The 12,718-nt window shown below is 42.6% G+C and overlaps 1 protein-coding gene across 4 annotated transcripts in view; it reads left to right on the plus strand.

Annotated features, from left to right (window-relative positions):
• Nucleotides 1-3,767, plus strand: part of SEC11A (SEC11 homolog A, signal peptidase complex subunit) — a 54,327-nt gene extending 50,560 nt beyond the window's left edge. For all 4 annotated transcript variants that reach the window (XM_017884266.1, XM_017884265.1, XM_017884268.1 and 1 more), the window contains 2 exons: nt 2,525-2,582; nt 3,243-3,767. In XM_017884266.1, coding sequence (XP_017739755.1) covers nt 2,525-2,550 — 26 coding nt within the window. In that variant the 3' untranslated portion in view covers nt 2,551-2,582; nt 3,243-3,767. The remainder of the gene's footprint in view (nt 1-2,524; nt 2,583-3,242) is intronic.
• Nucleotides 3,768-12,718: the final 8,951 nt, after the last annotated feature.

Below are 12,718 nucleotides of genomic sequence, written 5' to 3' on the forward strand. Positions count from 1 at the left end.
ATATAATATATAAAAAATATAGAAAACCTCTATTCATCCTCTTAGAGCTTAGCCATGCCGTTCTTTAACAACTGTTACTTTTCAGCTCTTGGAGATCCCAGGGGTTGAGATGAAAGCATGAACCCTAAGAAGGGATATTATTTGCCATCACACACCTATATGTGCATCTCACACTAAAATTGTGCTTCTTGAATTTTGATGTGCAGGAGCATCATTTGGACCCCACCTTTCAGAAATTCCCTGACTCAGTCGATCTGGGAAAGATATAAGAATCTGCAATATTTTTTTTTTTTTTTTTTTGAGACAGAGTCTCGCTCTGTCGCCAGGCTGGCATGCAGTGGCGCAATCATGGCGCAGTACAACCTTCACCTCCCGGGTTCAAGCGATTCTGCTGCCACAGCCTCCCGAGTAGCTAGGATTACAGGCATGCACCACCATGCCCAGCTAATTTTTATATTTTTAGTAGAGACAGGGTTTCACCATGTTGACCAGGATGGTCTTGATCTCCTGACCTCGTGATCCACCTGCCTCAGCCTCCCAAAGTTCTGGGATTACAGGCATGAGCCACTGTGCCCAGCCAAGAATCTACATTTTTAACAAGCCATCAAGCGTTTGTGACAGGGGAGGTCTAGGCTTTAAGAAACACCAGTGGGAGTTTAGGGTTGGGGCAGGAGAGACAGGTCTCAGTGATCCTGCCAGAAGGGAGAGGAGCAGGGAGGGGTGAGGACAAGAGACAGAAGTGAGGGGAGTTCTTAAAGGGAAATGAAATGTGTCCGAAACAAAATGTGTGTTCAAGTTTGCCTAAGGCTTTGATGGTGTAGATATTATGTGGGAGGTAATTTCTATTTGTGCTGTCTTTGGCATGGTGCAAAGATTGTAAGTAGGTACCCTGAATAAAAGTATCTGGGCAATTTTAAAGTGTGCAAAGGTCAGCCTCCACTTCAGCTCAGCCTCCCTATGACAGGCTCTAGCTTAGTACAATATTGCCAGTCCGCTCTGGAGTCCAGCGAGAGAAGAGGAGGATAAAGAAGAAAGTTTTACATTTGCTAACCACCTCTTCCACTCACATCAGTGGTACCCTGCTAATGTTCTGTTTCTGCCCTGAATTCTTATGATGTCAAAGTAGTCTTTTGCATGGAGAGGAATTTAAGCCCTGGGAGAAAATAGGATTTCCCCAAGAGAGAGCAAAGAGGCCTGGACATTCAGACATTCAATCAGGCAGGATATACTGGATATCTCCTATGTGTAAGGTACTATGTTGGCCTTGAGGGTACAGGGGGAACAAGATAGGCATCATTGTTGCCCTTACAGAGCTTCTAGTTTATTTTTTTTATTTTTTTATTTTTTTTTGAGACGGAGTCTGGCTCTGTCGCCCAGGCTGGAGTGCAGTGGCCGGGTCTCAGATCACTGCGAGCTCCATCTCCCGGGTTTACGCCATTCTCCTGCCTCAGCCTTCCAGGTAGCTGGGACTACAGGCGCCCGCCACCTCGCCCGGCTAGTTTTTTGTATTTTTTAGTAGAGACAGGGTTTCACCGTGTTAGCCAGGATGGTCTCGATCTCCTGACCTCGTGATCCGCCCGTCTCGGCCTCCCAAAGTGCTGGGATTACAGGTTTGAGCCACCGCGCCCGGCCGCTTCTAGTTTAGTAGGGGAGACAGACATGTATAGAATCTGTCGTACAACTAATTATTTAGTAAAAGTATGATAATTGTTATAAAGACCTCAAAGGAAATGTATCAGGTGTTGTAAGATCATATAACAGGTGGTTTTGCTTAGTTGAGGGGAAAAACTTTAGGGGCATGAGGAATTAGAAAGAGCTAGTGAAAAGAAGGTGTAGCAGCCAAAGACGTAGGTGAAGAAACAAATTTGTAGTACATTAAGAAATCAAGGAGGAGGAATTTCCAGAGCATATTTGTGGTCATGAAAGTCAAATGGTGCCACGATGGAAAGGAATATGGGGGTTGAGACTGGTTTGCTACATATGGTGATGAAAACCATTCTAGAATAGTTTCAAGATTAATAGGACCAAACACAGATTACAGGTGGTTAATAAATGAGAAGGTGGTGAAATCCTAAGTACTATAGTGAACTCTTACACTCACTTTTTGGCCACTTAACATGAAGTACTTTGTAATATTCTGGCTGTGCTTGCTTTGTCTCCCTAGCTAGATTGACAGCTTCTTGAAGGTTATGATGATAAACCTAGCCCCTAGCAGTATATCAACATGTAGCATTAGAGTCACCACCTGGAGATCTAAGACCTTGGATCTATCTGGTGCTGGTTCTGCCACACACAAGCCGTGTACCTTGGGCATGATCATCTGTTTCCTCATCTCTAAAATGGTGATATTCCTAACTTTACTATCACTTGGGCTTTTGAAAGGATCAAATAGGGCAGTATATAGAAATGAACTTTGTGAATTGAAAATTAGTATTCTATAGAAGATATTGATAATATTCAGTGAATGACAACAGCTGCTTTACATCGGAAATTCTGTGATAATCAGTTTTTTTGTTTGTTTTAGATTTGTTCCTTATATTGGAATTGTGACGATCCTCATGAATGACTATCCTAAATTTAAGGTAAGGGCCTGTATTATTTGTTTTATTAAAAATGTAATCTTTTGGGCCAGGTGCGGTGGCTCACGCCTGTAATCCCAGCACTCTGGGAGGCCAAGGTGAGTGGATTGCTTGAGCCCAGGAGTTCATGACCATCCTGGGCAACATAGTGAAACCCTGTGTCTATTAAAAAAAAAAAAAAAAAATTATTAGCCTGGGCGCAGTGGCTCACACCTGTAATCCCAGCACTTTGGGAGGCTGAGGCAGGCAGATCACCTGAGGTCAGGAGTTCAAGAACAGCCTGGTCAATATGGCAAAACCCTGTCTTTACTAATAATACAAAAAAATTAGCCAGGTGTGGTGGTACATGCCTGTAATCCCAGCTACTGGGGAGGCTGAGGCATGAGAATTGCTTGAATATGGCAGATGGAGATTGCTGCTGCACTCCAGCCTGGGTGACAAAGTGAGACTCTGTCTCAAAAAAAAAAAAAGAAAGAAAATTATTTAAAGAAATGTGATCTTTTGCTTAGTATTGGAAACTTTTAAATGGATTACAGTTAAAAGATGAAAGAATAATTGGATAGTTTAGTAATATATTCACAAAGACCAGTTTATTAATTAACTCTAAGAACCCCTGAACTTTTCAACGCTTCTCTGACGTGTGGTTCTGTGTTTATTTTCTAGTATGCAGTGCTCTTTTTGCTGGGTTTATTTGTGCTGGTTCATCGTGAGTAAGAAACCTGCCTTGCTGTTCCTGGGAAGATGCCATACTTTTCGTTACTGGATGTTTGGAGTAGATACTGGTCTGTGATTGGTGGAATGGAGAACACACGTGTTGGTGCTTCTTGGTAGCACTGGTTTGCATTAGTTTATGTTTCCACGCCAGAGTTTGTGTGGGCGGGCGCATGTGCACCACAGAGTGCACTTGAGGGGACTTTCAGTCACAGAATTTCATAATTGTCATTGTCACACTTTCACATTTTTGTACATCAGTGAATTTTTTATATTAAAAGGTTGAGCCAAAGCCCCCAGTGTTTGTATTTTGAAGCCAAGCTTCACTTCTAAAGTGCCTACAGAGACTTGTAAATGAAAATGCAGCTCTGCATGAGTTTGAAACCGTCATACCTCCTTCTAATAGGAATGGCATATACTGAGGTGGTCATAAGTCTTAACTTTTAAAATTTTAAATAAAAGACTTTGCACATTGAACCCCTTATCCCTGAATTGTGTTTGTTTGGAAAGCTTCCGAAATCTGCCTTCCTTGGCTGGTTCTTAGTACCCCTTGGGGGATATAAAGGCTTAGTGTGAACAGTCCTTCAGCTAAGAAGGTTGCTCTGATACTAACAACTGGTTTTTTTGTTTTTCTGTTTTGCGCGCGTGCGCGCGCGCGCGTGTGTGTGTGTGTGAAGCAAAAGTAGCCACTGACATTCATAGGAAATCTCTTAGTCATAAAATTGATTCTTCCCATGACTCAGATGTGTATAAACCCAGCTAGTGTTGCTGAGAGGTTCAGAAAATCTCACTTGGTTATAAAAAGTCATAACCCTTTCTACACTTGAGATATTCTCAGCCCTTTCTCCACCATGGCAAGAGTGTGTTAGCATCTAGAGGCAGAGGAAAGGGCTGGAGGACAAGCATTCTGCTTGGTGTCTTTAAACTCTCATTTGTCTGAAGCTGTTCTCTCAAGTGTCTGACTTTGCATTTCTCTAATGCAGACTTAAAGCAGGCAGTTTAAAGTAGTGAGTGCACAACCCAATTGTATGTTTTCTTTTAATATCAAGGCAGTGAGGGAAATAGGGAGTATAGAGTAAATATCTTTTGAGCACCAAATACTCTTAATTCTATTTGTTCTCTTGTTGTATTAATGTGAAGTCTTAAAGTGAGTTATCTGTGTTAGGCCACTTGAACAGTTTCTATTATTTGTTCAACTGCAGTGGAGATCAGTCTATGCAGTAATGCTAATGGCATGAGAACAGGGACAATTACTCTTCTGAAGCCCTCCCCTGTGGAGAATAGTACCTTCCTAAACCCATTAACCAGGCTTTAGCCTTCCAACTTTGGATATGGGCTCTTAATATTCTCAACGGAGTATGAAACTTGGCAAATCATTGCTAACAAATGCTTTTTTGAACCTGTCTGTGAGGCTTATGTAGTACTTGTATTTTCTCATGAACCAGAAGCTGAACATTCCCTGTGTGGAATGGCAGAAAATTGCCATTTATTCCGTTTTTCCCCCCTTATCACCTGTGGAAGATGCAGTTCACTGCTCAGCCTAATCAGTACACTGGTTTTTGTACCAGCCTTTCTAGGACTACTCTAGGGGAGAAGCAGTGTGCTTTGCTGGCCAAGGTTGGGATCTTAGGGTTCTCTGTGATCCTAGCTTACCTGAGTAAGTATTATTTTTCCTCCTTTGCTGGATACAAGCAACAACTAAATTTCTCTGAAAAGGTAATCAAATCATTTAATACTATTTGAATCACTCCATTAGCCAAAAAATAAAAAGATTACTTGTGGGGAGGGGTATTATATTCCCAATTTTTATCTTGTCTGGTGCTAAACATAAGACTTAAAATGGGAGATTTTATTAGCAAATATATCCTAAAAGCTTTTTTTCAAATGTGAGAAATGCCAGAGAGGTTTTCTTTGCTAATTGAGTGGCGTGATAAGCTCTTTGAGATTTGGCAGGGCAAGTGGAGAATTGGGAGGGCTCAACCATTGTGAGTGAAAGGAATTGAAGAGGAGTATGAAAACTATCAAACTTTAAATGAGAAATTGATAATGGGATTATCTCTTTGGCTGTTACTTCTCTGCTCTTATACCTCCGGCTAATCAGTCTCTTTATATTATTTCCAATGTCTGTCCTCAGCTCTAGTTCCATGTCTCTGTTTTCCTCTGGACACTTCCACTTGATTGTCCCATCTTTAAACTCAAGTTCCTGAAAACTTCCCTCCAAATTTCATGTTTTATGTGAAGGAATATTCACCTAGATTTGTCATTTCCCTACCATATCTAGCCACGTACTAAGTCTGCCATTTACCCCATCAGTCCATTCTCATTGTCATCACCTGAATCCAGAAATACTTATTCAGTGGCTCCCTGTTGCTTGTGTACTGGTCCCCCTGCCGTGTGCCAGTCTGTGCCTATTTTGGATAATTACCACCTGTTATTAATAATTAGTTTTAGCCTGCCTTCTACTTTCAGAAGTGCTTCTTGTTTGAACCATAAATTGTGTGTTCATACTACCTTTTCCCTACATTGAATTCAAACTTTGAATTCTGTCAACAGTAAGCATCCTTATGAGTGCAAACATCCTTGTACTTATGTCTTCATCTTTCCAGTCCCTCCTCCTTATACACTTATTGGAAGGAAGACATTAATGCTTTCCTCACTTGGGCTGGGCGTGGTGGGTCACAACTGTAATCCCAGCACTTTGGGAGGCCGAGGCGGGCGGATCACTTGAGGTCAGGAGTTTGAGACCAGCCTGGCCAACATGTCTCTACTGAAAATACAAAAATTAGCCAGCTGTGATGGCGTGTGCCTGTAATCCCAGCTACTTGGGAGGCAGAGGCAGGAGAACTGTTTGAACCTGGAAGGCAGAGGTTGCAGTGAGCCGAGATTCCACCACTGCACTCCACCCTGGGTGCTGGGTGACACAGTTAAGACTCCATCTCAAAGAAAACACTTTTCTCATTCACAACCAGTTGTGTAAAAGTATTATTTTTTTTCCTCCTTTGCTGAGTGTTTCCACTTGTATTATGTCATCTTATTTCTGTTTATCTGAGTCTTACCATCTTCGCAAGTTCTGCTGTCACTCAGCATTTCCACCCTTACACTGTTTATTTAAGTTTGTGGATATGGCCTCGAGGTCCTTGGCAGATTGTGAGCTCCTCCAGGACAGGAGCATTTCATAGACACTGTACTGTCTTTCCTCAGTAGCCTGAAACAGCATATATTAAATGTTCAGTATAATCATGCATTGTAGCCAGAGGCAGTAGATTCAGTTAGGATTGTTGTTGAGCTATTATTTGGAGGCAAAGCATATGAATCATTAAAGTGATCTGTACTTTCCTGTTATTTAGTAAGTACATTTTCTTGGTCTTGCCAAATTTGAATCTGAAAACTTTCTCTGTTCACTGTTCCATTTAAACAGCATGTACCCTTCCCAGATTTTTAACTGTTAATCCTGCTTCCTTCTTTTTTGTATGTGTCCTTAGGCTTAGGCTCTTCTCATGTCTTCTTTATGGCAGAAGTATTGTCATTTGTCATGTTTCTTCAGGAATCACAGGCTTCCTTCTTAGAGACCCAGGGCTTGGAACAGAGAAAGTCTCTGTTATCCTGAGTGCATTTCTTGGTATTTGCATAAGTCTTTTACCAAGTCCAGCTAACCTCTCAGAACATGGGGAGGCTGATTTCAGAATCTGAGGGCTGGGCCTCTTATGACATTTGCCACTGTTAAACTTCACAGATGACCCAGCTGGTTCTAGCTAGGTAAATGGATGTCTACCTTCATCAAGCAGCTCTTTCAGTCAGGATGGTCTGTTCAGGTTGTTTTAGGGCCAGGTATATCTTCACCACTATTGTCTCCTGCTAGAACAGTAAGTAATACCAGATAGGCTTTCAGAAGTAAAATAGCAAATATGACCCTTCACACACAACTATGGTGAGTGTAAAGCCACCATAGTTACTGTCATTCAATTAGCAATTAAAACCTCTCTGAACGTAGAGAGAATGCTGTGTAACCTAAAAGCATTATCAAAGCTAGAATGCGCAGGGCTTACCAAAAAATGGTGAAGATGTTGCCTTCCACGTGTCATTCTATGCCCTAAGGATTTTTCGAGCTGCACTCTCACCAGAGCTCACATTTTTGCATCCTGGACATTGGTCTTATGGTACAGACATTCTGTCTTTGTTTATGCTGGTCACTGTGCCTGGAGTGCCTGGTCACTTCCCTACCTACTAAAAGCTTTCTCATTCATTTAACAGACATTTATTGAGCATCTACTCTGTGCCAGATTTGGGGCTAGGCCCTGGGGATACAAAGATGATGGATAAGACCATGTCCCTCATGCTTAGTACCTTAACAGGGGCAATGGACATAAGCAGGTTTTTCCACATAGGATCTTAAATATAATGATATTCTTCCAGCAATCACAAAAAAATAAGTAAATGAATAAAAATAAGTGCAATGATAGAGAGATGCTCAGGGAGCTCCAGAAAGGGGTGTTTCTTACTCCGGATGGAGCTTCTGAGTCCGTGTCATGCTTCCTGCTCCGCACTGTCCTGTACTTTGTTTGTCCTCCTCTCGAACATTGGCCTCAGAGTGGTTTGCCTTGTGTGTATCTCTCTCCCCCATCAGAGGGCCAACTCCTGAAAGGCATTAAGACAGTCAGCCTCTGATTCATCCTTTGATATCCACTAGTCCCTACTGCAGTGCTTTGCATATTTTAAACTTATTTATACTGTCTTGTTCCATAAAGATACCTCCAGTACTATGTGCTGAAGTAGAAAATTGAAGAATTCAGGGTTGAGAGAAATGTGGGAGAAGAAAAGGATGAAATCAGAGGTGAGGAGGCCAGGCACAGTGGCTCATGCCTGTAATTCCAGCACTTTGGGAGGTTGAGGCGGGCAGAACACTTGAGGTCAGGAGTTCAAGACCATCCTGGCCAACATAGTGAAACCCCGTTTCTACTAAAAATACAAAAATTAGCCAGGCGTGGTAGCCATCACTTGTAATGCCTGCTGCTTGGGAGGCTGAGGCAGGAGAATCTCTTGAACCTGAGAGGCTGAAGTTGCAGTGAGCCAAGATTGTGCCACTGCACTCCAGTGTGGACGACAGAGCAAGAGTCCATCTCAAAAAAAAAAAAAGAAAAGAAAAGAAAAGAAAGAAAGAAATCAGAGGTGAGGTTAGTACCTACAGGATATATCAAAAGATTCTGTTGTCTACTGGAATAGATCCATAGCTTTGACTGTCAGTCCTTAGCAGCTAATGCAAAGAAGAAACTAGTTATTTATGTGCTTTATGGAATGGGTATAAAATGAAATTAAAAGAAAAAACTTATAATGGTATCTGAAAACCAAGGAATTTATCTTCTTAACCATGCTGCATGACTTTTTTTTTTTTTTACAAAAACTCCTCTAGCCTAATGATAGAGCTATTTCAGAGAATGTTCCTCAGTGTAGGTATAGTTTGGCAACATCTGCAGAAAAGCTACTTCACAAAAGACCAACTACCCATTTAAACTAGGAATCTTCAACTTTCCTGTAGAACAGCGTTCCTTAATCTTAAAACTCATGGCCTCTTTTGGGAAACAAAAATCTCATACCTCCTCTTCATTCTGAGAAATACTCTTCCACCGCGCTGGTCTATAATATCCAACCTCTTATCCTCATCAGCCAAGAGTATTTGATCTTGCTTTCTCTTAAGTTTGTATTATAGAAACAATAATAACTTCTTTCTCATATACAATTATTATTATATTGAATATGACTTTCAAGCTATATATCCTATCCTTGTTCTACCAATCTTAGGCATTTCTGAAATTCCACCTACTCTTTCTTTTTTTTTTGACATGGAGTTTCACTCTTGTTGCTCAGGCTGGAGTGCAGTGGAGCAATCATGGCTCACTGCAACCTCTGTCTCCTGGGTTCAAGTGATTCTCCTGCCTCAGCCTCCCAAGTAGCTGGGATTACAGGCGTCTGCCACCACGCCCAGCTAATTTTTTGGTATTTTTAGTAGAGACAGGGTTTCACCATGTTGGCCAGGCTGGTCTCAAACTCCTGACCTCAGGACCCACTAGGCCTCCCAAAGTGTGAGGATTACGGGTGTGCGCCACTGTGCCCAAGTTCCATATACTCTTTCTCTTTTCTTTTCTTTTCTTTTTTTTTTTTTTGAGACGGAGTCTCGCTCTGTTGCCTGGGCTGGAGTGCAGTGGAGCAGTCTCCACTCATTGCAACCTCCGCTTCCTGAGTTAAAGCAGTTCTCCTGTCTTAGCCTCCCAGGTAGCTGGGATTCAGGTGCTTACCACCGTACCCAGCTAATTTTTGTATTTTTAGTAGAGATAGGGTTTCACCATGTTGGCTAGGGTGATCTTGAACTCCTGACCTCAGGTGATCCACCCACCTCGGCCTCCCAAAGTGCTGGGATTACAGGCATGAGCCACCATACCCAGCCCCACCTACTCTTGATTAAGAATCATTTCTCTAAAATTGTTACTTTAATTGGCCTGTCTACTTAGATTGTTAAGCTGTATTCCAGATTTAATTCAAGGAGTCTAGAAGAATTTAAACTAGACTTAATGTCAGGCAAGTAAGTAAATTGGCTAGCATCAAGCTTTGATCAAAGCTCTCAGCCTGACGACTTATTTAAGCCAAAATAGAATGCTGTGTAGAATCCTTTTTCTTGGAATTGGTCAAGAGTTGAGGTAGATGGGCTGACATTTTAGTTTATCAATTTTTGATGTAATAGGCATTTTGCCAGAGTCAGGCACTGCTGTGTCAACACCATAGCTGTTATCCAGGGAACTTTCTCCCCCTCTGAGATGGGCTTCATATTTAAAGCAGGCTTTACGTTTCCCAGGTCCAGCTAATAATAGTGAGTATTTAGAATATGCCAGGAGCTCTGCTAAGTGCTTTATAGTTTATAACAGTTTTTACCTTCTCTAATGAACCTTCTAAATGACCTTCATTTTATAAAAGAGAGAAACCAGAAGAAGTTAAGGGATTTGTCCAGGGTCTTCTGGTCCATGCATGGCGGAGCCAGATTTGAAGTCTGTTGCTTTTACCATGTCACAATGCTGGATGTCATAACCCAGTCCTTTTACCTTTGTAAAGTCTATTGAAATTCTTTTATTTACAATAAATTCCACAATTGCAAAGCCCTTGGGAATTCTTTAGAGGCTCTAGGTTTTTCTTGCGCAGATTTGCTCAGATTATTAGTAAGTCCCTTAGAAATAGTGAGATTCTCTGGCAGATTTCCAAGCATTTAAACCTCTCTGGAGATTAAAGAGTATTCATTCCGCCGGGCGCGGTGGCTCAAGCCTGTAATCCCAGCACTTTGGGAGGCCGAGACGGGCGGATCACGAGGTCAGGAGATCGAGACCATCCTGGCTAACACAGTGAAACCCCGTCTCTACTGAAAATACAAAAAAACTAGCCGGGCGAGGTGGCGGCGCCTGTAGTCCCAGCTACTCGGGAGGCTGAGGCAGGAGAATGGCGTGAACCCTGGAGGCGGAGCTTGCAGTGAGCTGAGATCTGGCCACTGCACTCCAGCCTGGGTGACAGAGCGAGACTCTGTCTCAAAAAAAAAAAAAAAAAAAAAAAAAGAGTATTCATTCCAGTTACAGAAATGTCCCCTAACATACGTGAATATTACACCCAAATAATTAAGAATGCTGGGCCTGGGCTTCTCGCTTCCTTAGGTTTTCGTAGCTTTCCTGAGTACTGCACCAGTTGGCTGATCAGCAGCCTTTGTTTTTTAGCCACCATTGGAGTCATGATCAGGTTCTCATTAGGTGTAGGTATTTTCTCTTTTTAAAATATTGCCTTTAAGAAAACATTTTGTTAGCCAGACGCAGTGGAGGCTGAGACAGGAAAATTGCTTGAGCCTGAGAGGCAGAGGTTGCAGTGAACCAAAATCATGCCATTGCACTCCAGCCTGGGCAACAGAGTGAGACCTTGTCTCAAAAAAAGAAAAAGAAAAGAAAAAGAAAAAATGTTTCGTATTTTGGCAATTTTGATTTACGAAAGATTTCCCTTTTGAGGTTACTGTTGTGATTTTATAACTAATCGCTATGTGTTCCCTCTGAGTTTAAGAAATTGTATCCAATATCCTTGATTCTCCCTTAAAGATTCTGCTGTTTTCCTGGTTCTCTGGTCCCTTCTTCACTCTGAAAGTAAATAGTAGGACCTGGGATATCCCAGGATGTTTCTCTTCATCTCCCCAGCCCATACAGTTGGAGATTGTGCTCAAAAGATTTGCCAAAATAGAGATTTTATACCAAGCCTGTCCAACCTGCAGCCCTCGGGCCACATCCGGCCCGGTAGCTTTGAATGTAGCCCAACACAAATTCGTAAGCTTTCCTAAAACAGTAAGAGATTATTTTGTGTGTGATTTTTTTTGTTTTTTTGTTTTTTTTTTTAGCTTATTGGCTCTCATTAATGTTAGTGTATTTTATGTGTGGCTGAAGACACTTCCTCTTCTTCCAGTGTGGCCCAGGAAAGCCAAAAGATTGAACACCCCTGTTTTACACATCCTGTTGTGACAACCCTAGGTTTCCTGTCATTTATTTTCTCTTTCTTTCCTTCTTTCTTTCTTTCTTTCTTCCTTTCTTCCTCCTCCCCACCTTTTTTTTTTGAGGCTGAGTTTTGCACTTGTTGCCCAGGATGGAGTGCAGTGGTGGGATCTTGGCTCACTGCCACCCTCACCTCCCAGGTTCAAGCGATTCTCCTGCCTCGGCCTCCTGAGTAGCTGGGATAGCTGGGATTACAGTCATGTGCTACCACACCCAGGTAATTTTGTATTTTTAGTAGAGATGGGGTTTCACCATGTTGGCCATGGCTTGTCTCAAACTCCTGACCTCAGATGATCTGCCCACCTCGGCCTCCCACCGCACCCGGCCTCTTTTCTTTTTTTAAGAGACAGTGTCAGCCGGGCGTGGTGGCTCACGTCTGTGATCCCAGCACTTTGGGAGGCTGAGACAGGCAGATCACGAGGTCAGGAGATGGAGACCATCCTGGCTAACATGGTGAAACCCCGTCTCTACTAAAATACAAAAAATTAGCCAGGCGTGGTGGCAGGCACCTGTAGTCCCAGCTACTCAGGAGGCTGAGGCAGGAGAACGGCCTGAACCCCGGAGGCAGAGCTTGCAGTGAGCCGAGATCGCGCCACTGCACTCCAGCCTGGACTATAGAGCGAGACTCCGTCTCAAAAGAAAAAAGAGACAGTGTCTTGCTCTGTCGCCCAGGCTGGAGTGCAGTAGCAGGATCGCAATTCACTGCAGCCTCAAACTCCTGGGCTCAAGCAGTCCTTCCCATCAGCCTCCTGAGAAGCTGGGACTACAGGCGCATACTACCATACCCAGGTAATTTTTTTATTTTTTATTTGTAGACACTGGGCTTCACTATGTTGCCCAAGCTGGTCCTGAACTCCTGGCTTCAAGCGA

The sequence above is a fragment of the Rhinopithecus bieti genome, unplaced genomic scaffold (assembly GCF_001698545.2).
Source record: "Rhinopithecus bieti isolate Rb0 unplaced genomic scaffold, ASM169854v2 scaffold_14885, whole genome shotgun sequence".
Lineage (NCBI taxonomy): Eukaryota > Metazoa > Chordata > Mammalia > Primates > Cercopithecidae > Rhinopithecus > Rhinopithecus bieti.